The 26349-nt window shown below is 42.4% G+C and overlaps 1 protein-coding gene across 2 annotated transcripts in view; it reads right to left on the bottom strand.

The window, feature by feature from the left end:
- The window catches only part of ubr2 (ubiquitin protein ligase E3 component n-recognin 2), an 89835-nt gene that overhangs the window by 23168 nt on the left and 40318 nt on the right, over positions 1-26349 (bottom strand). The window contains exons 15-32 of one of the 2 annotated variants that reach the window (XM_070542801.1): positions 14242-14425; positions 14097-14158; positions 10233-10343; positions 10085-10150; positions 9809-9925; positions 9653-9713; positions 9427-9551; positions 7982-8034; positions 7744-7846; positions 7622-7670; positions 7387-7541; positions 6818-6944; positions 6578-6687; positions 5905-5988; positions 5510-5688; positions 4974-5182; positions 4797-4890; positions 4560-4721 (exon numbers count right to left, since the gene is read on the bottom strand). In XM_070542801.1, coding sequence (XP_070398902.1) covers positions 4560-4721; positions 4797-4890; positions 4974-5182; positions 5510-5688; positions 5905-5988; positions 6578-6687; positions 6818-6944; positions 7387-7541; positions 7622-7670; positions 7744-7846; positions 7982-8034; positions 9427-9551; positions 9653-9713; positions 9809-9925; positions 10085-10150; positions 10233-10343; positions 14097-14158; positions 14242-14425 — 2051 coding nt within the window. The remainder of the gene's footprint in view (positions 1-4559; positions 4722-4796; positions 4891-4973; positions 5183-5509; positions 5689-5904; positions 5989-6577; positions 6688-6817; positions 6945-7386; positions 7542-7621; positions 7671-7743; positions 7847-7981; positions 8035-9426; positions 9552-9652; positions 9714-9808; positions 9926-10084; positions 10151-10232; positions 10344-14096; positions 14159-14241; positions 14426-26349) is intronic. The other variant, XM_054750651.2, reaches the window with a different exon arrangement.

The raw sequence follows: 26349 nt of genomic DNA, 5'->3' as shown, positions 1-26349 counted from the left end.
GCCGTATGGATGGTTTCGCGGGGATGACAAGTAATTCAATTTTAGCGAGGTTCAGTTGGAGATGGTGGGATTTCATTAATCTTGATATGTCAGAAAGACAGTCAGAGATCCGTGCAGAGACTGTGTGGTCGTCTGGCGGGAATGACAGATAGAGCTGGGTGTTGTCAGCATAGCAGTGTTAGGAGAGGCCATGTGATTGAATATGATGAGGTGGTGTACATGGCAAAGAGAAGAGGTCATAGTACGGAGCCCTGGGGGACTCCTATGGCAAGATGGTGAATAGCAGAAGACTGACCAAGCCAACATACACAGAATGCCCATCCTGTGTGTTATGATTCAAACCAGGAGTTTACTTATCCTGTGATGCCCATGATAGAGAGTAGGGCTGGGCGATATGACGATTTTAGACCGTTTTACGATCTAAACATCTGACGGTCTGTCATTTTTGAGAGACCTTTTTATCACGATTCACAGCTCTGCTGTTGAATTTCTGCCTCTGAATGAAAAGGGAACTTACCCCAGGCGAATGACACGCCTTTGTTTGACCCTTAACCAATCAGAGTGAGTCATAGTAATATATTAGTGCCCCGCTTGTTTTCACCTGTGTGTGAACAAACATGGCTTCGGCCGCGGCTGAGAGCGACAACGAGGTTTTCGTTCCGAAGATGAACGCCTCGTCCGTTATGTGGAACTGGTTTGGTTTTTCACCAGATGACAAAGAGCAGCGAAACGTCATTTGCAAGCAGAGCGTCAAGGCAAGTGATGGCAACACCACAAACTTGTTTAATCACTTGAAAAGAAGGCATCCCAAACAATACAATGAGAGCCAGCTGGCAGCTAAAGCTAAAAAGCCTGCGGCTACAGCGGTAGCAGCTAGTGCTTCTTCCTGGCAGCAAACGCTAACAGAAACACTCACAAAACTCACTCCTTATGACAGAGATGGCAGACGATGGAACAGCGTGACAGATGCAGTGACGTACCACTTGGTTAAAGATTTGTGTCCCGTGCGAACAGCAGGAGCGGGATTTAAGAAAATGATAAAAACATTGGATCCGCGCTACGAGTTTTCCAGCCGCAAGTATTTTTCGAACATCGCCATTCCACGCATGTACGCTGAATGCAAAGTGAGAGTTGCAGAAAATATTCAGAATGTGCAGTTTTTTGCTACCACAAGCGATCTCTGGTCCAGCCGCACATCAGAGCCGTATTTGAGCTTAACCATCCACTACATGAGCAACTGGGAGCTACATAGTATTTTGAACAAGTTAATGTTTGCACAATACGTTTGCAATTGACATGTTTGCACTTTAAATATGTTTACGATTTTAATTTATGTTAAGTTACTTGAAAAACGAGAAAAACTGATTTTTGTAATAGTTTCTCTCAGGGCTTTTATCATCTCTGGTGTGAGTTTAAAATACAAGTGCGTTAGCACTGTGTTGATTATCCCTAGTATGAATAAATGTTTATTTATTCAATGTTTCTCTTCTTTAATACGCAATTGAAGTTATGCTATTCATGGATCAAAAATTGTGATAAAATCGAAATCGTGATAAAATATTGGAAAAATCGTGATATTCTATTTTTGCCATATCGCCCAGCCCTAATAGAGAGTATGGACAAAAGGAAGCCATGGCTAACAATGTCCAATGCAGCTGATGTCCTCAGAAGTACTGAGGATTTGGCAGTCGCTCTGGATTCTTTTATGGATTCTGTCACTGCTAACAGAGCTATTTCAGTGGAGTCGCCATTTTTGAACACAGACTGGTAAGGGTCAAGCAGACAATTTTGTGAGAGGTGTTCTATGATCTGCTTGAAGGCCACCCTTTCCATAATTTTAGACTGAAAAGGGAGGAGAGAGATAGGTCGGTAGCTCTCCACACAACATTTTGGGGTAGCCATAACATACGCTGAATCCATGCGGTGACTTTTACTTAGTCAGAGAGTGAGATTGTGTAAAGCAAGAAAATGTTTGAGGTTGGATACTTCTCCAAGCAGATTTGACCACAAGTTAAAGATCTGAGAAAAGTGAGTTGGTGTAGTTTCAGTATCCCCAGCTAAGTGAGAATTAGTGCCGCAAATTTATAATAAGTATCCCTCATTCTGAGCATATTAAAGCTGCTTTCCGGAGTTTTCCTCTTTCAGAAATTATGTATGATTTGTCAGAAATCCATAAAAGTGATTTATCTCATCATGTACTGTGATATAATATAAGCAATACGTCTTTTTTTTGCTAAGCACGCCCCCTGCCTGGCAGAGCTCCGTGCAATAGGAAACTGAGCGCTGACCAGAACTAACCAATAGTGTCAGACTACCGCTTAGATGCTTCAAATTTAAGGAATACCTCGGCTGATGTAGAGTTGATGAACTTTTCAAGGACAAGAAAGTCTCTAAAATATAAATATATGAAAACACAACATGACATGAGAATAATACTTGTAAAACAACGTGTTCTAGCTCTGTTTGTTGGCTACAGAAGCACATTTATAAACAGAAACGTGAAGTTGCCATCTTAAAAAAACAGAGGAACAGCGTTTTTGTGTGATACACTTGTCAGCCACTAGATGGTAGTATTGGATAAGAGAAATACTCCGGAAAGAAGCTTTAACATTCACCAAGTGAACACAACATGGTCTCAAGTCTGAAACAGAAAGATAGAAAAAAGCAAGGCTATGAAAAACATTAACATTCCTCTTACAAAGCACAAGGTCAACAAAATAATGTTTTTGAGCAATAAATGCACAGGAATTAGGTTCCAGAAAGGTGTTGAAGGCTCTGACAGATTCTGGGGGATGCAGCAGGGCCAAGATGGGTTTAGGTGTATGATCAGTAATGGTTCTTTGTGTGAGCTTGCTTAAGCTTGGGTTATGCTTGACGCGTCCGCGAGGTTCGCACGGCTCCGCGCGGCAAAATTGCGTCATTTTAACAACCATGCCCCTCCACCGCGCCTCCGCACGGCCCAAACTTTCCGCACCGCGCACCTAGGAAATTTTCTAACCACGCAGACGGTCGGACGCGGAAAAACATGGCGGACTGGCAAGAACTAGTATGGCAGAGGTTCGTAAATGCAGACATTAGTATGATTCAGCTCTCAAAGATCACAGTGATCAACATGTTGTTAATAATTCTTGGAGAGAAATAGCTCGCACTGTCGGAAAAGACGAGGACGCTGTTAAAAAATGATGGAATGCCGTGTTGTAAACAACAGTAATTTTTACTTTTACTATGGTGTAGTGTTGGATGCATGCCGTAGAGCTCCATGCTGCCCCCTAAAGTTTGGGAGAATATTGGCTCACCGCAGAGACAAGCCGCATGAACCATAAAAGCTGCAAGTTGTGAAGCGCGTTCCAGCCGCGAGCCGCATCACCAAGCGGAAAGTAGATGTGTCAAGCATAAACCAAGCTTTAGTATGAGGATTGCTGTAAAGACATCGACACCAGTCAGTGACTCGATGTAGGCTTTGTCCCCAGTACGTGTTGCATTTAGCACCTACTTGGTAACAAGATAAGCCACGCGGTCCAAGTTCCAGGTGGCTGAAAACCCAGAAAAGTTAAAGCAGAACCAGGCCTTGTGACTGCAGCAGGGCTAGGTAATGGGAGCCATAAAAGAGCCTGGATCCAAGCAGGCTCAGCACACACAAGCCAACTCGACTAGACTATCAATTCAGTCTGAAGATGATGGAAAGCCAGACAGAGACCAGCAGAATTCCAGGAAGGGCCACACAGTAGCCAGTAGAACCCCAGCCAAAAATGGTGAAAGGCTCTGACCAGGCCAGCCATGGTCCAAGCCACAGACAAAGGGTCAGGTCAAGGCGAGAAGGATCCTGACTAAAGGTGGATGAAGTTTGTGGGTTGCTGTAGTTTGTGAGAAGTTTGGTATCAGTCATTCCACACAGCAAGCATTTGTTCTCTAGGAATGTGGTTAAACAGGATCTATCTCAGGCTGCAGGACTCAGTGTCTCCACAGCAAGGGTTGAGTTTTGTTCATCTTCATCATAATAATGACAACATTAGATGACAACAGGTGCTCACATAGGTTTGTGCTGGTGAACATGTCTGAGCAGCTTGACCACGTTGATGTGTGTCGGGGAGGAAAAATAAAAACTACAGGCTTCAAGCCCAGAAATGGAGATTTTAACTGCTCAGTAATGTGTTCATGACTGAAAGAGAAAGTTTTCCAACTAACTTCCAGACAGCTGATATAACTCTAGCGAGCAGCGACACGCTCAAACCAGCATGACTCTGCGGCTGCTGTAGTTTTTATTTTTCCTCACCGACACACAACAACGTGGTCAAGCTGCTTCGAATTTTATTGTTTTGTTGTTGCAGCCCTTGTGTGTGTGCGTTCGTGTGTGTGTATGTATGTGCATGTGAGTGTGTATGTGTACGTATGTGTGCGTGCGTTTATGTGTGCATGTGTGTGTGCGTGCGTGCACATGTATGTACGTATGTATGTGTGTGTGCATGTATGTATGTATGTATGTGTGTGTGTATACATGTGTTTGTGTGTGTGTGCAAGTATGTATGTGTGTGTGTGTACGTGAATGAATGTGTGTGTACCTGTGGTCAGGTGGAGAGGCATGTGGTAGCAGAGGGATCACTGTGTTGCTCAGACACTCACACAGCGGACACAGAAACTCTCCGTTCTCCACATCGTAGCTGGTGTGAACCCGAAGACGCTGCTGACGTCTCTGCTCTTTTAGCTGCACCGCCTCAAAGTACCTGAATGCACACAGGTTGAGTTTAGTCATGTCCATATAGCTGCTGATTGGACAGGGTGAAGCTGCAGTGTCTCACCTCTGCCAGCAGGTGGCATGCATGATGTGTCCACAGCTGGCTGTGTGGATGCCCAGGGACAGGTCAGGGTGCATGAACAGAGGATTGTAATGCTCTGAAACAACCCAACATTTACATTTTCATTAACCATCAGAAACACTGACAGAGTATTTAAAATGTCACTGAAGCTCCGCCCACCTGGGACAGGCAGATTTCTACTGCGATTTTTAGACAAAACAGTCGATCTCTGAATGAACGCCGCTAGAACCATCGCTCGGCCGTGACCTCTAACGTCCTGTTCCTCTTGACACAAAATGCAAACAACCAGCTGACGCCGCTCACTTCTGCCCATCCTCCAGGGTCCGACACACACCTGAGAGGTACAGGTGAGCTCTGAACTATGGGAACTGGGAAGGGAGGAGAAAACACTTGAACAGACAGAAACTCCATTCCCGAGGAAAGTTCACAGTTCTAGCAGCAGGGATTCACTTCATGGATGTTTAATAATAGATTCAGAGTCAGGTGTAAGTAGATTGCACAGGTTCAGGTGCTGTGGAGTTTAGTGTGAGTGAGTGGAGCAGGCCAGACAACACCTGCTCCTCTGGAGACGTGTCTTATAGTGGTGATCCATGACTGTTGCCTGCCACAGAGCCGGGCTGTTCTCACCAGATTATCCAGAAGTGATGTGTGCTCATGGAGCCGAGTCTGAACAGACGGTCAGGGTTAGGGTGTACCTGTACTCAGCTGCGGACGACGAAGCCTCCAGCTCCTCCATGCTTTGCTGAAACAGCTCCTTGTTTTCGCTGATGAAGTGTTTCTGCATCTCAGACATCTGAGCCATGATCTTTTCCCTGCGGAGCCGAGCCATCTCTGCTTTCCTCTTCCTCTCCGCCTTGTCTTTGTCCCTAACTGTCTGCAAGAGAGATCACCACCCAGTCAACTCATCCACTAAGTCATACATACAGAGATGCCAAAGAACTCATCAGCAATCACCCACCCGCCCAAACAACCAGGAAAGAGCTAAATAATTAACCCAAAGATTAAAGCAGTCACTCTTTTGAAGCAGAACTCCACAGACGACGTTGGACAGCAACAGGAAACACAAACTGGAAGTCGTGTGATGTCTTACCTCCCCCAGTCCTTGTCCCAGGCTGATGGTGATGCTGGATGTGGATGAAGTCCGTTCTCTGATTGTTTTGATGCTTCCCACCATCTACACACCCACAAACACATCGGCAGCTAGGTGTCTCACTCTGCATCATCTCTTTTTGTTATATAGGCGTTTCATTGTAGTTTTGGACATGCAAGAATTTAATTGTGATCCCAGGAAAAGTCTCACAATTGTCCTCTGACCTCCTGTCCTACCCTAGCGACTTTAAGTACCAGAACATACTTGCTTTTAATGACGAGTGTGCATGTTCGTCTCGGCTGCCTCATGTAACAGGCATCTGTTTGAAGCCTCGTTTGTGCACGTCTTCTGAAGCTAAGGCAACGTGTTCACAAGCCGCTATATGCAAGTAACCAGTAGGGGGAGCTGACAAAACGAGCGAAGCATACTTGGCATGGCCATGCAGTCTCTAACCATCTGTGATATCGTTGCTGTGTATTTTTCTGTCAGGATCTAAAAGTTAACCTGTTACTGATGTTTTATTGATGCCAGTTTGTTTTGGTTGTACCCTTCAAATCTCTGAGTCCCTACTGTGCCCCCTAGTGGAATAATCCAGTACTACATGTTGTGCAGCCTGCTGCAAGAATATTCCAGCCTGAAGGAACAGGAATGTAAACTAGTATCAGCGTAGTACCTTCAGAATCCAGGTGATCATGTCTTTGTGTGCCTCCAGGTGAGGAGTGTTCTGGAGACTCTCCAACAGAGCCAGAACACTTCCTGAGGTACTGGGAGCTTCACCTGGACCTGAAAACACAAACAACTGTATGATGAACGAGTCAGCACACACAACCTGCTGACACACAAGTCAGAAATGCTACACAATGTTAAGCCTCCTCCCTCAAATACAGTGTATACTTCTCATACATGCGCGCACGTGTGTGTGTGTGTGTGTGCTGACGTGTGATTCTGGAGGCGTAGTTGAATGTGACGTCATCATCTGTACTGCTGTTCTCCAGTTGATGCTGCTCCTCCAGTAGAGCCATGCCCACCAGGTGGAGGACCTGTAGGTGCACCCAAACACACACACACACGCACACCCACACACACATCCACACAGACACACCCACACACAACCCCCAACCCCCCACACACACCCACACATACACGCACGCGCACACACACATACACACAGACACACACAACCCCCAACCCCCCCCCCCCCCACACACACACACACCCACAACCCCCAACCCACACACACACACACACACACACACACACACACACACACACACACACACACACACACACACACACACACACACACACACACACACACACACACACACACAGGTCTTAGTGTTGCTGCAGGACCAGAGGACAAAGGCGCCCCCTGCAGGTCTTTAAACTTTAGGAATGGCCTCCTCGAGCGGTTATTAACAGAAGTGTTTCACTGATCCGAGTAAAACATCAGTAAACTATCAGGAGCTTTCGGTTCCTCACCCTCTGCAGCATCGACTCAGTCCAGCTGCCGCCACTCGGCTCCACGGCCCACTGCAACACAGCACCCTGTACAGCAAGCAGCACGTCACACTGCAGCAGGTTCACCAGGCTGGCAAAAAGTGGACACAGAGGCGGAGGGAGTGGGGGTGGCAGGGCTGCAAAATACACACACAAGTTACCATGGTGACCAGGTGTGACACAAACTCCTGTAAATAACACAGGAAGCTTGGGTTACCTGTATCCTCTCCGTTTTGTCTTCTTAACTTCCTCTGAGCTTCCTCAGCCTGAAACAGCAAACAGCATTAACACGACAGGACCAAGCCTGAATGAACCACCCATTCCCACTGGTGTGAGTACCTTGGACTGGTCAGCTCTACTATAATGGTGGTAGTAAAGGTTGAAGTGCTTGTTCCACTCAGGACGAAGCTCATACAGACCCCTACCAGTCACACCTGGTTTCCTGTGGACAGAGAACTACAGTCAGTACCGAGGCCAGGTCTACGACTCCACAGCTGTACAGGTGATTCATCAGTATACTTCTGGTGTCCTGCGGATTGTTAAGCTGGTGCTTTTAAGGTGAGGAACAGAAACTAACTTGAATGAAGCCACACTGTCGATGACTCGCTCCAGACCCGTCTCCTTATTTCCCTGAAATAGACAGTCCATAATCAGACAGAGGACACATGTAAACACAGGCAAACAGGAAACACACAGGTAACACACAGGGGAAGCATACAGGTAACACACAGGGAAACACACAGGTAACACGCAGGTAACACACAAGGAAACACACAGGTAACACACAGGGGTAACACACAAGGAATCACACAGGTAACACGCAGGTACAGTAACACACAAGGAAACACACAGGTAACACACAGGGGAAACATACAGGTAACACACAGGGAATCACACAGGTAACACACAGGGAATCACACAGGTAACACGCAGGTAACACACAAGGAAACACACAAGTAACACACAAGGAAACACACAGGTAACACACAGGGGATACATACAGGTAACACACAGGGAATCACACAGGTAACACACAGGTAACACACAAGGAAACACACAAGTACCACACAGGGAATCACACAAGGAAACACACAGGTAACACACAGGGGAAACATACAGGTAACACACAGGGAATCACACAGGTAACACACAGGGAATCACACAGGTAACACGCAGGTAACACACAAGGAAACACACAGGTACCACACAGGGAATCACACAGGTAACACGCAGGTAACACACAAGGAAACACACAGGTAACACACAAGGAAACACACAGGTAACACACAGGGGAAACATACAGGTAACACACAGGGAATCACACAGGTAACACACAGGGAATCACACAGGTAACACGCAGGTAACACACAAGGAAACACACAGGTAACACACAAGGAAACACAGGTAACACACAGGGGAAACATACAGGTAACACACAGGGAATCACACAGGTAACACGCAGGTAACACACAAGGAAACACAGGGAAACACACAGGATAACACAGAGGTAACACACAGGTAACACACAGGGAAACACACAGGTAACACACAGGGAAACACAGGTAACACACAGGTAGCACAGGTAACACAAGGAAACACACAGTGGAAACATACAGGTAACATACACAGATCACAACATGCCCTTAGGTTATAAATTGTAAGTCGCTTTGGATAAAAGCGTCTGCTAAGCGAATAAACACAATAAACACACAGAGGTAAACACACAGAGGTAAACACACAGGTAACAGAGGTAAACACACAGGTAACACAGAGGTAAACACACAGGTAACAGAGGTAAACACACAGGTAACACAGAGGTAAACACACAGGTAACAGAGGTAAACACACAGGTAACAGAGGTAAACACACAGGTAACACAGAGGTAAACACACAGGTAACACAGAGGTAAACACACAGGTAACACAGAGGTAAACACACAGGTAACACAAAGGTAAACACACAGGTAACACAGAGGTAAACACACAGGTAACACAGAGGTAAACACACAGGTAAACATCTCACATTTTCTGGTAAAGCCTTCACCAGCTCACTGTGAGCCATTGGTCTGATTGAAAGCTGATGAATGATTTCTCTTCTGACTTCATCTAAAGGTTCAACCTGGCCAACGCCCACCACATATCGCTCACCTGTAACATATGAACACAACCACAATGATTTCTGAACTGGTCATACTGTTCCACCTGTAGAATGTGAACCTGATGATTTGCAGCAGCACCAACAAGCTCACCAACAATCATGATGATGAGGTGAAGCATCTCCTCAATCAGCGTGTTCTGCTGGACCAGGTCCTGTGGAGTACATAAGTAGGTCAGAACTCATCTGAATGCCTGGGACACTACCTCCTGCTAGTGATCAGCAGAACATCAGCTGGCTCAGCACTGACCTTATTGGCCTCTCTGTATCTCTTCCTGATGTCAGTAGAGCTAAAAATGTGAAAAAGTTCAAATCTGCTCAAAACGATCATCAAGAAGTGGTTTGGATCCATCATGGAAGCACCCGCCTGCACCAAAGAACCAACGTGTTCATTAGATTTAGAGTAGAATCAGAAATATATCAAGAAGCAGTAAAACATCTGAATGATGTCAGTAGAGTAGTGGTAGAAGTCAGTAGTAGATTATGAGATTCGTTAGAAAGTAGAACCTGAGCAGACCAGCTGTACCTGCAGCATGACAATATCTTTGTCAAACATTTCCACTCTGCACTTGACGTTGTGATAATAATAGATCTGAAAGAATAAACAACAACACTTGTTTACTGACAGCTGAACTCTGAATAAGGGAACTATTGATCTTCAGGTGCACAATAACCTGATTGATCAATGAGAATCCGTTCCTTCTCCACATCCCAGCATGAACCTGGGCACAGAGCACCAGGCAGCGCAGGGGGAGTTCAATCAGAAGGTGAGGGCAGAGCTCACTCTGAGGACACACGAAACAGGAATCAATGGATCTTATTGATTAGAAACACCTGCTGAATACATTAGTCAGTTTGAGTCTCAGATCAGTATTTCAGTGTCTGTGGGCAACAGATAGCGCTCAGCATAAATAAGTATACCCCCTTCAAAAAGTAGGATTTTAATCACACCACTGTCAAATGTATGATCGTGTTGCATGGCTTTCTATAGATGCCAGACGACAATTTCACTCAATTTTTTATTTATTTTAAGTATTTTTTGTCCAGTTTTTCTTTAGTATTATCTATTCATTAATTTTCTCAGTTGTCATTTGTTAATGGTTTTTTGATTGAGTTTGTTTCATGCTATAATGTACTACCTCTGTCTTCTTGTATTTTATTTCTCTAAGGTAGGAGGACCCACTCGTAAACGAGACGTTTCATCTCAAGTGGTTTTATCCTCCTAAAACATAAGTTAATAAATAAATAAATCAGCAGCTCAATGGACAAAAGAACAATATCCAGAATGTTCACAAGGCTGGTTTTACTGAACACGTGTTTAACTCCAAAACATGAAATTAAGGTTAATAATATAACTTGGTTTACAAAAGCTTCAGTTTTACATAAACTGGTTGAAGCAGAAATGAATACACGCCACAACAAAAACTACTACACCTAGTATTTAGTACGACCACCATGGTTTTCAAGGACAGCACCAAGTCTTCTAGACATGGAATGAACAAGATGGCGACATATTGCAACATCTATCTTTTTCCATTCTCCAAGAAGAACCTCTTTTAGAGCCTGGATGATGGATGGAGAGTGATGCTCAACTTGCTGCTTCAGAATTCCCCACAGGTGTTGGATTGGGTTCAGATCAGGAGACATACTTGCCCATTCAGTCACCTTCACCCTGACCTTCTTCAGAAATGCAACGGTAGCTTTAGATGTGTGTTCTAGATCATTGTCGTGTTGGAAAAGTGCTCGGAGTGATGGCAGCATCTTCTCCTTCAGTATAGAGCAGGACATTGTTGAATTCATGATACCATCAATGAAATGCAGCTCCCCAACACCAGCAGCACTCATGCAGCCCCACATGAGGACACCGCCACCACCATGCTTCACTGTAGGCACCATGCATTTCTCTTTGACATCCTCACCTTCACGACGCCATACAGTTTAGAAACCATTAGTTCCAAAACCAGAGATGTTTGTCTCGTCACTCCAGAGTCTAGAGACCCAGTAGTCTTCATCTCTTCCAGCATGGGCCCTAGCTAATCCTAGGTGAGCTAGGAGAGACTTACTTCATGGACGATACCCATGCATGCCATTCCTCTGCAGCGTGCGTCATATGTTGTCACGGGAAACGGTCACTCCAGTCTGGCTTTCTACTGCTAACCCTAACCCTTCTCATCAGAAGATGCTCCTGTCCAGATGTTAACTTCTGTGGACGGCCTGGACGTCTCTGTAACATGGTTGCGCCTTACTGTTGCTACAGGACTCTGATGTGTAAAGCTTTGCTGATCTTCTTGTAGCCCTCACCTGTTTGTGTAAACAAATGATTTCCTTTCTCAGATGTTGTGACATTTCTCTTCCATGAGGAGCCGTTGGTGACAGCATGAAATGGGAAGGGCTTTTCTTTCAGTAATGTCCTTTTATAGTCACCTGTCTGCTGGACACCTCTTACATGAAGCATTAGACTCACCTGTGGTTGAATGTCTGTTAATTTGAATTGTGTAGCCTTAAAGTATCTTTCCGGAGTTTTCCCCTTTCAGAAACTATGTATGATTGGTCAGAAAACCGTAAAAGTGATCATCTTATGTACTGTGATGTAATGTAAGCAATACATCTTTTTTTTTTGTTGCTAAGCACGCCCCCTGCCCCACAGAGCTTCGTGCAATAGAGCGCCGACCAGATCTAACCAATAGCGTTAGACTACAGCTTATTTGCTTCAAATGTAAGGAATACCTCGGCTGATGCAGAGTTGATGAACTTTTCATGGACAAGTAAGTCTCTAAAATATAAATACTGTAAATCCTCTAATATTGACCTGGATTCCATTACCAGCCGGCTCTCCTACATTAGCTGGTGTCGCTGTTAGCCGGTTTCTAATAGTGGCTGGCTTTACGGCACAAACCCGGCAGCAGTTTTGAAAACTCTCAAGTACAATTGATCTTAAAATATTTTAATAAATAGCGTACTTACCCACTGTTAATGAATTAGTCTCACAAAACACGATGGCAAGTCTGATCATGTATAAACAATAGAGCCACTTCCTGCTTCACGTTCTCAAGTCCCGCGTGATGTTGTGACTATCGCGTGACTTTCCAAGAAGCGCTCAGTGGCGCAGCAATTCCTGTGTGACCTCTTGACTTGCCCCAGGCTTTATTTACTTTGTTGACTGGGTGTAAAAAATGTGTTCGGGACAAAAGGAAAAAAAGCTTCATTTTTTTTCATGTCCCTAAAGTAGTACGCCACAAAGGACTTACTGAAAGAAGATGGAATAGTGGATCATAATCTCTGGCTGCAAGATTACCAGGGACAGAAAATGCTGCAGTTAGCAATGATCACTTCATCACAGGTAAGGGTTTACTAAAGATTTTTGTGGCGTTTTATTGAACAGCTTAGAAACGCAGCAGGTAAACAGTTTGATACTGTTTTCACGTGTCCTCACAGCAACTAGCTTGTAGAGTGCTAATGTTGTTAGCAGTTAGCTCAGTGTTGTAATGTGGAACTGGGGAGGATGAGGATTAAACAGTTGGAGGATTTTATTTTGTACTTCTAACCAAACGAGACATGAACGGTTAAACTTTGGAGCAGTACAGTGTCTGTTGACTTTTTTTGTGAATCAACAACCTAATTATCACCTAGTGTTTACAATGCACTACCGGCACGTTTGCTACCATACTGGGATTTAGTCTGAAACAACGGTGTTTGTTGTAAATGTTCTATATGCATACGTACGTACAATGTTAACTGAACATTTTCAATAAACAAATCTGGTGTTTTAAAGGTTCAAATACACACAAAATTTTATTTTTATTCATTCTACTGGTAGTTTATTTTGCTCAAATTGAAATAAAGGCTTGCCTCTAATTCTGGCCTCCTTCCAATAAAAGCCTGAACCAGGATGGGTTTGAGTAAATAAAGGCCCGGGCCTGTATTAGAAGATTTACGGTATATGTGAACACAACATGACATGAGATTAATACTTGTAAAACAACATAATTTACATCTGTTTGTTGGCTAAAGAAGGACATAAATAAACAAGAAATGTGAGGTCGCCATCTTAAAAATGGAAGAAGAAATTATTTGTGTGATATGCTTGTCAGCTACTAGATGGTGTCATCGGATAAGAGAAATGCTCCAGAAAGAGCAAGTGTGGCATTTCTCCTAAGACTATAACTAGGGTGAACTCATTTTTGTAACATGGGCTTGAATGGACTTGTTAGGAAAATTTATTTTTTGTGTGTGAAAATTAACAAATCTTGTTTAAAATCAATGGCCCACAATTAGGGGAGTATTTTGTAGTTAGGTAAATGAAGGAAAATGTTGATTCTGAAAGAAAAGTAAAGCTTTTCTGAGCAATGTAGTGGGGTGTACTCATTTATGCCGTATTTACAGGTCATCATCTAAATCTGTGTTTAGAACTAATCTGATCACTGACTCTGTCCAAAGCCTCCATCAATGCGATCAGCTCTGAAAGGAGTTTCTGCAGCTTCCAGAGGGACCACACCAGGAATCAGAGAACCAACTATCACCTAGAGCATGTTACTGACCAGTGGCAGCTGCTCAGGGACCCGAGATGCCACCTCTGTTCTGCTAAGGAGAACATGGAGTCCTGAGAGGATACAACACACAGCACTAGTTAACATACAAGTCCACAGCATGCAATACTTGTTCATGTTGCTCTTCCATGTTTACCTGCCAGCAGCCTACAGACAGGCAGGTGTATGGAGACTTTTTCCTGAGACACCTGGTACCTGAACGTGTCCACAGAATGTCCAGCCAGACTCAAGCTGATTGGCTGGTCACCATCAGGCAGGCCACCCAGGCAATGACTTAGTGCGCTCAGACACTTCTTATAAGCCTGGATCAACACAAGCTCCTGAAAACCAAAGAGATGGAATGAGTGAAAGACACCACATGTTGAACACAAACAGCCTAATGCTGCGTAACAGGTATAATGCTGTGTAACATGTATGATGGTGTGTAACATGTATGATGGTGTGTAACATGTATGATGGTGTGTAACATGTATATTGGTGTGTAACGTGTATGATGGTGTGTAACATGTATGATGGAGTGTAACAGGTATAATGCTGTGTAACATGTATGATGGTGTGTAACATGTATATTGGTGTGTAACATGCATGATGGAGTGTAACAGGTATAATGCTGTGTAACATGTATGATGGTGTGTAACATGTATGATGGAGTGTAACATGTATGATGGTGTGTAACATGTATGATGGAGTGTAACATGTATGATGGTGTGTAACATGTATATTGCTGTGTAACATGTATGATGGAGTGTAACATGTATGATGGAGTGTAACATGTATGATGGTGTGTAACATGTATGATGTGTGTAACATGTATGATGCTGTGTAACATGTATATTGGTATGTAACATGTATGATGGAGTGTAACAGGTATAATGCTGTGTAACATGTATGATGCTGTGTAACAGGTATAATGCTGTGTAAGGTGTATGATGGTGTGTAACATGTATATTGGTGTGTAACATGTATATTGGTGTGTAACATGTATGATGGTGTGTAACATGTAAATTGCTGTGTAACATGTATGATGGCAAGTAACATGTATGATGGTGTGTAACATGTATGATGGAGTGTAACATGTATGATGGTGTGTAACATTTATGATGGAGTGTAACATGTATGATGGTGTGTAACATTTATGATGGTGTGTAACATGTATGATGCTGTGTAACATGTATGATGGAGTGTAACATGTATGATGGTGTGTAACATGTATGATGGAGTGTAACATGTATGATGGTGTGTAACATGTATGATGTGTGTAACATGTATGATGGTGTGTAACATGTATGATGTGTGTAACATGAATGATGCTGTGTAACATGTATATTGGTGTGTAACATGTATAATGGAGTGTAACAGGTATAATGCTGTGTAACAAGTATGATGCTGTGTAACAGGTATAATGCTGTGTAAGGTGTATGATGGTGTGTAACATGTATGATGGAGTGTAACATGTATGATGGTGTGTAACATGTATGATGGTGTGTAACATGTATAATGCTGTGTAACATGTATGATGGAGTGTAACATGTATGATGGAGTGTAACATGTATGATGGTGTGTAACATGTATGATGTGTGTAACATGTATGATGGTGTGTAACATGTATGATGTGTGTAACATGTATGATGCTGTGTAACATGTATATTGGTATGTAACATGTATGATGGAGTGTAACAGGTATAATGCTGTGTAACATGTATGATGCTGTGTAACAGGTATAATGCTGTGTAAGGTGTATGATGGTGTGTAACATGTATATTGGTGTGTAACATGTATGATGGTGTGTAACATGTAAATTGCTGTGTAACATGTATGATGGCAAGTAACATGTATGATGGTGTGTAACATGTATGATGGAGTGTAACATGTATGATGGTGTGTAACATTTATGATGGAGTGTAACATGTATGATGGTGTGTAACATTTATGATGGTGTGTAACATGTATGATGCTGTGTAACATGTATGATGGAGTGTAACATGTATGATGGTGTGTAACATGTATGATGGAGTGTAACATGTATGATGGTGTGTAACATGTATGATGTGTGTAACATGTATGATGTGTGTAACATGAATGATGCTGTGTAACATGTATATTGGTGTGTAACATGTATAATGGAGTGTAACAGGTATAATGCTGTGTAACAAGTATGATGCTGTGTAACAGGTATAATGCTGTGTAAGGTGTATGATGGTGTGTAACATGTATGATGGAGTGTAACATGTATGATGGTGTGTAACATGTATGATGGTGTGTAACATGTATAATGCTGTGTAACATGTATGATGGAGTGTAACATGTATGATGGAGTGTAACATGTATGATGGTGTGTAACATGTATGATGTGTGTAACATGTATGATGGTGTGTAACATGTATGATGTGTGTAACATGTATGATGCTGTGTAACATGTATATTGGTATGTAACATGTATGATGGAGTGTAACAGGTATAATGCTGTGTAACATGTATGATGCTGTGTAACAGGTATAATGCTGTGTAAGGTGTATGATGGTGTGTAACATGTATGATGGAGTGTAACATGTATGATGGTGTGTAACATGTATGATGGTGTGTAACATGTATAATGCTGTGTAACATGTATGATGGAGTGTAACATGTATGATGGAGTGTAACATGTATGATGGTGTGTAACATGTATGATGTGTGTAACATGTATGATGGTGTGTAACATGTATGATGTGTGTAACATGTATGATGCTGTGTAACATGTATATTGGTATGTAACATGTATGATGGAGTGTAACAGGTATAATGCTGTGTAACATGTATGATGCTGTGTAACAGGTATAATGCTGTGTAAGGTGTATGATGGTGTGTAACATGTATATTGGTGTGTAACATGTATGATGGTGTGTAACATGTAAATTGCTGTGTAACATGTATGATGGCAAGTAACATGTATGATGGTGTGTAACATGTATGATGGAGTGTAACATGTATGATGGTGTGTAACATTTATGATGGAGTGTAACATGTATGATGGTGTGTAACATTTATGATGGTGTGTAACATGTATGATGCTGTGTAACATGTATGATGGAGTGTAACATGTATGATGGTGTGTAACATGTATGATGGAGTGTAACATGTATGATGGTGTGTAACATGTATGATGTGTGTAACATGTATGATGTGTGTAACATGAATGATGCTGTGTAACATGTATATTGGTGTGTAACATGTATAATGGAGTGTAACAGGTATAATGCTGTGTAACAAGTATGATGCTGTGTAACAGGTATAATGCTGTGTAAGGTGTATGATGGTGTGTAACATGTATGATGGAGTGTAACATGTATGATGGTGTGTAACATGTATGATGGTGTGTAACATGTATAATGCTGTGTAACATGTATGATGGAGTGTAACATGTATGATGGAGTGTAACATGTATGATGGTGTGTAACATGTATGATGTGTGTAACATGTATGATGGTGTGTAACATGTATGATGTGTGTAACATGTATGATGCTGTGTAACATGTATATTGGTATGTAACATGTATGATGGAGTGTAACAGGTATAATGCTGTGTAACATGTATGATGCTGTGTAACAGGTATAATGCTGTGTAAGGTGTATGATGGTGTGTAACATGTATATTGGTGTGTAACATGTATGATGGTGTGTAACATGTAAATTGCTGTGTAACATGTATGATGGCAAGTAACATGTATGATGGTGTGTAACATGTATGATGGAGTGTAACATGTATGATGGTGTGTAACATTTATGATGGAGTGTAACAAGTATGATGGTGTGTAACATTTATGATGGTGTGTAACATGTATGATGCTGTGTAACATGTATGATGGAGTGTAACATGTATGATGGTGTGTAACATGTATGATGGAGTGTAACATGTATGATGGTGTGTAACATGTATGATGTGTGTAACATGTATGATGGTGTGTAACATGTATGATGTGTGTAACATGAATGATGCTGTGTAACATGTATATTGGTGTGTAACATGTATAATGGAGTGTAACAGGTATAATGCTGTGTAACAAGTATGATGCTGTGTAACAGGTATAATGCTGTGTAAGGTGTATGATGGTGTGTAACATGTATATTGGTGTGTAACATGTATGATGGTGTGTAACATGTAAATTGCTGCATGTATGATGGCAAGTAACATGTATGATGGAGTGTAATGTTGCAAGCCCCCGCATGCCAGAACCACAGGAGGTAATAAAGGAGATCACAAAGGAAGAGGTCACAATGGGAGAAATCACAAGGGAAGCAAAGATAAGCGGGAGCCTGCGGATGCGAGTGGAATCGAGGCAGGTGAAAACGAGAAGTGGACCAACTGAAGGAAGCATCACAGGATGTGGTCCTCCTGGGGAAGTTTGAACTTTGGGTGAACCTGAAACCATCTTACAAATTACAATGATCACATTGTTTGGCTGTCTTGTGATTGACTGATATATGTAATGCAAATTGCTTCACTCTGAAAAGTGCTTGCAACATGAAAATGCTATACAATGGAAAATGCTTTGCTTTGCAGTTTTTAGAGTGATATATAAGATCAGTTAGAAGTAGTTTGAGAGTGTGTGTAGTGTTGAGTTGTAGAAGAGTTGTAGAAGCAGCATCCTCATAAGGGGAAATTTAGTCTTAGCTTTACTCTTTTTGCTTTTTTTTGATTTTGAAATAAAATTTTTGGAAAATGAATCCTCGTTCTCAGTTCTTAAAGGACTCTTTTAGCCTTTGAGTGGGAGCCCCGACCAGACCTGGTAGCAAAGGTAAGTCGCCTTATTGCTATTCAGGACTTGTTTCAGGTTGTGACAGATAAGAAAAGATACCTTAGGTAATGAGAGCTTAGCCTCTCCTCCTTCCTATTGTAGCAGGACATCCTAAGGGTAATAAACCATAATGGTTAGTTGTTTCAAAGAGGCTCTGTTCTGCACGTGTGAAAAAGTCTCTGGCCAGCGTGGGAATGAACCATTTCAAAGGGTGGATCAATTAGATTAATTGATAAATCCATGTTAGCCTGATCACCTAACGGGAATCATTTTCTAGTTTCCACCACCCACATATGCTGACAGAGGCGCAAATTAATTCTGATAGGACCCAAATAATAGTCAGCTGCGTTGGCCTCCAGTAACTCTTGCCCTAGTACTCAAAACCACTGAGTAACGGGTACCTACAAGAAGAGTGTGCTGTCACAGAAAAACAAGTACGGCTATTCCATTCCACCTTAAAATAGAAAACAAGTTCTAATAGGGAGTCCAAACCAGGGTCTGTACAATAAAACTCACCGCGGCCTCAACTTCCCTGAAAAAGCAGCGTATTCTAATGAAACATGGCGCTCAACGGCGGGGCTTGAGTGAAGGTAAATACTAGATACAGGACTCACCGAAAAAGAACTGTTTCTAGGCCGACAAAAGCTCGCGCACCATGGACCTTGTAAGCTTATAACCTTGGAGTAAGTGAAAATTCGCACCATCTCTAAAAAAAAAAAAAAAAGGAAGAGATGGGGAGAACGGAGGACTAACTGAAAGAAAAGGTAGAAAGAAACAACGGCATTCCGACGCGAGAAAAGCCAAGGATAGACTAGGAAAAAATTAAAATTAAAAATAAAACATAAAAGCAAATAAATAAATAAAAAATAATAAAAACTCTTAACCAGCCATGACAGATAGATCTTTAACAGTAAAGCGGGAAAATATTCTCCCTAATGTGAGATTTGTAACCGAAGAAATAAAGAGGCAAACGATTTGGGTCAAAAGAGGACCGAACCAGAAAGGAAATTGCATTAAGCATAACGTGAGTGGACCACATCAGATACAGAATGTAACTGGAAACGTGGTTTTAACTGAATCTGATATGTGCGTTCACCCTAATCAAGTGATAAGATAAATTCACAGATGAAACTACTTAATTAGAAGTCATGGCTGGATTAAATCCTAGTGCTGGAATGGGTAGCCCGAACCTGGTCAACACCAGCCTCATTATGGTGTCTAGGGGGAGTTCTGTCACAACCTGTAAGGTGGCCATGTTTCCTAGTTTCACAACTTCCCCAGCTGGGTACCGCTATGCTCAGTGGAGGGGTTGGATTCCGGGAACATGGATTATGTATGGAACTCATTGTTCCTTAATTAAGTGGTCGGGGCTCCAGGAGGAGAAGCCGTGCCACCTGGAAAGGGGGACGGACTTACACCTGGGAGCATTGGAACTCTCTGCCCCAATTAAAATTTGTTTTTGCAGGACCTGCTTGAGACAAGAACCCAGCATCCGCTCATGGCAGGTCTGTCAGTGCACCCATGGAGGCGAAAGCAAAGATGGGTGCTGCTTTATAAAAAATGGCGTTTTGACTACCTGCTTACCAACATGCAAACCCAGCCTTTTTTATGTGGGAGAGCTACTCAGGGACCCTAGCCAGGTAAAAACAGTTAGGGACTTATGGGTGGAGGCTTACCCATTTGTAATCAAGCACAAGACTAGAGAAAAGGGACTAGAGACGCTTCAAGCTCGATCCTGCTTCGAGTCTATTAAGAGTTTGATATTAGGACAGCAGTTTGGGACGCTGGCTGATGCATGGGAAGCAGGTACACAAATAGGAGTGAGCCAAGAATATAAAGATGAACGATGGGGAACCTATTTATCAGGTAACCTTGACTGGCATACGGGGTTGTCTGTTCAGGAGCCCCCAGGAATATGTAAACATTTGACCTCATGTCTGGTTGAGCTAAAGAGCATTGGACCAGGGGCAGAGCATAAGTTCATGCCTTATCAGCTGACACTGATAGAAGCGATAGACCTGTCAGGTCAAATTTGCAGCTCAGCTGTTAACATAGCCACCACCCGAAACGGAGCTGATTATTGGCCAAAGACTTATGGGACTGCGTATACTAAGATATCACGTAGTAGGCTGGTCCCAGGTCTGACGCAAATTAGTTAGAGCAGGGCACTTTCACTTCCTGATGATTTTTATGCTTCTGTTTTGCAGATGTTCTCGTCTCAGAAGCATAAAGGGGATAGCAGCAGGAAGCTATTTTGTTAATAGGAATGGTCTTAGCCTGCAGATATGAGAAGAGACAGCTGAACAGAGAAAAAGGACCTAGTCAGCAGAACAACAAGACAATCAGAAAGGGCAGGAAGTGGTGACATCACCCCTCCCCCAGTAAGTTCTGTTAAAAAGTGGGAGTCCTGAACTAACAGCTTTAGAGCTGAAACAACTAATCAATTTAATCGATTATAATCGATAATTAAAATATAGGGCTGCAACAACGAATCGATAAATTCGATGAAAATCGATTACTAAAAGCGTTGGCAACGAATTGCGTCATCGATTCGTTGTGTCGCACAACTCTTCCAAAAGCGCCCCCCCTCCTCCCGCCCGCCGTTGCACGCAGACCAGAGCAAGTCAGATCAGCGCGAGGGAGAGCCGCAGATCAGCGCGAGGGAGAGCCGCAGATCAGCTCGAGGGAGAGCCGGTACCGGCAGATCAGCGCGAGGGAGAGCCGCAGATCAGCGCGAGGGAGAGCCGGTACCGGCAGATCAGCGCGAGGGAGAGCCGCAGATCAGCGTGAGGGAGAGCCGGCAGACTTGCGCTGCTGCGAACCGGTTCCGCATTGTCGCGCAGCGATCCAGGCAGCTGCTTCCAGCTCACGGTCCATTCTCAAAGTGGCGCAACCAAAAAACTATAATTAGCACACGATCGTTCATGTCCGCACATGTTCTCTATTTTCTGTCTTATTTGTGCCTGAAGCGCGCTACTGCGGAGCTCATCACCTGTGCTGCGATGATGTCACCTCACGCAGCATCGAAAACGCGCTCTGCGCTTTTCGGTCAGGAGATCCCTTTGATCTGCTCAAAAGTAACTGGTGAGGTGAAAAAGTAAGAATCCAGGCAACAGATTTTCTGGAGAATTAAGAGGAGATGCAGGAAGATGAGAGACAGACAGGACAGGAAAATAGTTAAATAAAAACAAGAAAACAAAACAAAGTGTTGAAAAGTAAAATGTAGGTAGATTTATCTCCACTACACGTTTTTACCAGTAAAAAACAATAAGTTATACACATGTCATATTTATACATCTGATACAATTCAGATCACCTTCAAAACTCAGTCACACACCCAGGGCCGTTTTAAGACATTTTGGGGGCCAAGGCAAAATGCCCCCCCCCCCCCCCCCCCCCAATAACTGGGCTCCCCAGAAGCCTCTGTGTAATTCATGCCCTCTCCAGTAGTGTTAGTTATATGGTGTTTATAAAAGCCCCTCAGACATTAATGACATGTTCTAATATTATCAGATGAAAAACTAAATGATCAGACATGCTGTCTCATCTGCTGCTTTTCTAAACTTGCAAAAAGTAACAAAATCATTTGAAAGCCACTATTTGTGGATTCTCTGAAAGTTTCCATGGAGTGTGGGACAACTTATTTTTTCATTGATCCTATCGTCTAATCTCACAGCTGAAACAAGCATCCTTAATAATCTGTGCACAGGAAGCTTACCGATGCTGTAGTAAAACAAAAGGTATAATAATTTATTATTAATAAAACCTTGTCGCAGCACTAAAGCAGAAAAATGAGATTTTGCATTAAATATGCAAAATATTTACATATGAATTGTTTTAGAGCCCTTTAATTGGCAGAATCTGATATTAATTTAGTTCTTACAAAAAATGGGTCCCAACATGGTTTGTGTGGCGTTGCCATAGTGTGACGTCATAGGCACAGATCCCCTGTCCTCTTGTTTGGAAATGGAAATATGGTCACCCTACATTAAACAAACTGTCCACCCGGGCTTTTGCGCTGCACAGAGATGCTTCGCTGCCTACGACTGAATGTCAGTTGAGAGTCAGTCTCATGCAGACTGACCAATGAAGAGAGGGCCTCAAGTTAAGACCCTCTCCTCATTGGTCAGTCCACACGAGGTGGGTCAAAGGTTACTCTGGGCGGGTTACGTGTTGTCAGGCATTCAAGTATTGAGTATATTTACTGCATATTACAGTAATATATTCTGTATGTGACCACATTATGGTGATCCTTGGGTCGTGATGATGGAGCCCTTGAATATTGTTGCCCAGGGTACAACAAAGTGTTAATCTGGCCCTGGTTCTGCCGTCACATTCCCGCAGAAACTGGTTGATCACACCGGGGCCAGACTACTAGCATGTGGTTTTACAACCACAATGTCCTCAGAAGCAAAAACGCTTTTAAAAGGGAGGGAGGAGTCCTAACTGTTGCTGCAGGCGTGTTGTGTGAGAGTGCAGTTATATACTGGTTAATATATTTTTGGGTTCAGTTGCTTTCATGTGGCCTAATGTGAGTCTATTTGGGATCATTGGAATGATCAGCAGCATTTCTTGATGTGACTTTATGGCAGTTGCCCAGGGCATCATCGCAAGGAGGATGGCATTCATTTACTTTTGTTTTATTTGGTATTTTTTCAGTCATTTTTGGAAATAGTGATCAATTTTGATTAATTCACAGCCTATGTTTAATTACATTTAAAATAAATGTCAACAGATGAGATCAAACAAAACAGATGAGAATTGCCCTTAAGCTGTTTAACTTGGACCAAGCATTTTAGGTCACAGATAGATGTAGCTTAGGGTCTCTGTCTATACACCTTATAAGACAATTTAGGTGATGGCATGTTGTTTTTCTGCTATTGAACTGTTTTCTAATAATGTTGTGTTAAATAAAGTGAAGGAAGGAGAGAAATCATGTTTCCCTAGCAGTTTTCAAAAATTTCCCCATCTAATCCGATTAATCGTTTAATCGTGTCGAGACCCCATCCGATTAATCGATTATCCAAATAATCGTTTGTTGCAGCCCTATTAAAATAGTTAACAACTTTTTTAGTCATCGATTAGTTGTTTAATAATCATATTTTACCGCATAAAGTCTATTTTTTACCACAATCTGACATCGGTTACAATCTGTTAAATTTGTCGCCAGTGTGTGGCAGTAATGAGCCACTGATCTACCAGTGGAGCCGTAGAAGAAGAAATGAGCCAATAAGTGCCCTCGGTTTTCATGACGTATCACGTTACTGACGCTCATCTTGCTGTGAGAGATGGCGGATCAAGAAGAAATACGGAAGAAAAATAGAAGCGACAAAACAAGAGAAATCCCGGACTAAAACCTCACGAGTATGGGAGCACTGTTTAGCTCATTTTACACCGCTGACTGTGTTCATGTGCAATAAAATAGATTGCAGTCAACTGCACAATTCTCTTATGTTTTTCTTTTTCTTAACTGAAATGTATTCATCACTTGTATAGGTTAAATAGCTAAACAATAACAAACCGATTAATCGAAAAAATGATCGACAGATTAATTGATTATGAAAATAATCGTTAGTTGCAGCCCTAAACAGCTTCATATGATTCTGACCAGACTGACAGCTACACTGATAAAGAGCAAGGATGAACCAGCAGTTTCAGACAGAGAATAAACCAATTGTAGAGTCAGGATATGAGGTGGATCCGGAGATGCAGCGAATTATAAGGGGAATAATCCCAGCTGCAGATGCACCATCACCTATGTCTCCGGATATCGTAACTTACGTGTGCACTGTGAAACTCAGGGGACGAGAGATGGGTTCGGTGAAAACAGTAGCTCTTCATTGTGAGCATTCTGCAATGACTGAAAACTGCGTAAGTTGCAGGCTTGTTACGGAAATACAGCAAAAATGGAGCCGGGATCCCCAGGGAAGATTATTCAGGAAGCCGATATGCTCATCCTAACTTCACCTGAAATCCAAGAACTTTTCGAAGGAGGCCACGAGTAGACACTGGTAACGGGTGAATCCAGTCAATGTGGCTGAAGAGGTGGATTTGGACAAATCTTGCCAAGCAGAGGAGGCTGTATCAGTAATGAGCACGTGTGTAACACGTATGATGGTGTGTAACACGTATGCTGGCATGTAACACGTATGCTGGTGTGTAACACGTATGATGGTGTGTAACACATATGCTGGTGTTTAACACATATGAAGGTGTGCAACACATATGATGCTGTGTAACACGTATGATGCTGTGTAACACATATGATGGTATGATGATGTGTAACACGTATGCTGGTGTGTAACAGTATAATGGTGTTTAACACGTATGCTGGTGCATAACACGTATGCTGGTGTGGAACACGTATGCTGGTGTGTAACACGTATGATTGTGTTTAACACATATCCTAGGATGTAACACGTATGATGGTGTTCTGGTGAGTAATGCATATGATGTGTGAAACATATATGATGGTATGTAACACGCACAATTATGAATAACATATATGATGGTAGGCTGGTATGTAACATGTATGATGGTATGTAAGATGCATGATGGTGTGTAACATGTATAATGGTATGTAACACGTATGATGGTATGTAACACGTATGATGCTGAATAAAAACACATGCAAGTATGACAAACACATATGGTGTGCTGGTGTGTAACATCAATGATGAGTTGTAACACATATGATGGTGCGTAACACATATGATGACGAATAACACGTATGATGGTGTGAAACACGTATGATGCTGAATAACACGTATGATGGTGTGTAACACCTATGATGGTGTGTTACATCTATGATGGTGTGTAACACCTATGATGGTGTGTAACACATATGAAGCTGAATAACACATATTATGATGTGTAATATGTATGATGCTGAGTAACATGTATGATGATGAATAACACATATGATGGTGTGTAACAAATATGATGTGTGTAACACCTATGATGGTGTGTAAAACGTATGATTGTGTGTAGCACCTATGATGGTGTGTAACACATATGATAGTGTGTAACATGTATGATGGCGCGTAATATGTATGTATGATGGTGTGTAACACGTATGATGTATGTAACACGTATGATGGTGTGTAACACACATGATGGTGTGTAACACACATGATGGTGTGTAAAACATATGATGTATGTAGCACATATGATGGTGTGCAACCTGTATGATGGTATATAACATGTATGATGGTGTGTAACACAAATGATAGTGTGTAACACGTATGATGCTGAATAACATTCATGATAGTGTGTAACATATGATGGTGTGTAACATATATGGTGTGTAACACGTATGATGCTGAATAACATGTATGATGCTGAATAACACGTATGATGGTGTAACACGTATGATGGTGTGTAACACATAAGATGCTGAATAACACATATGATGCTGAATAGCACGTATGACGGTGTGTAACATGTATGATGCAGAGTAATACGTACAA

Source organism: Nothobranchius furzeri, chromosome 12 (genome assembly GCF_043380555.1).
Source record: "Nothobranchius furzeri strain GRZ-AD chromosome 12, NfurGRZ-RIMD1, whole genome shotgun sequence".
In the NCBI taxonomy this organism is placed as follows: Eukaryota; Metazoa; Chordata; class Actinopteri; order Cyprinodontiformes; family Nothobranchiidae; genus Nothobranchius; species Nothobranchius furzeri.
This window is presented reverse-complemented; position numbering and strand designations above follow the sequence as displayed.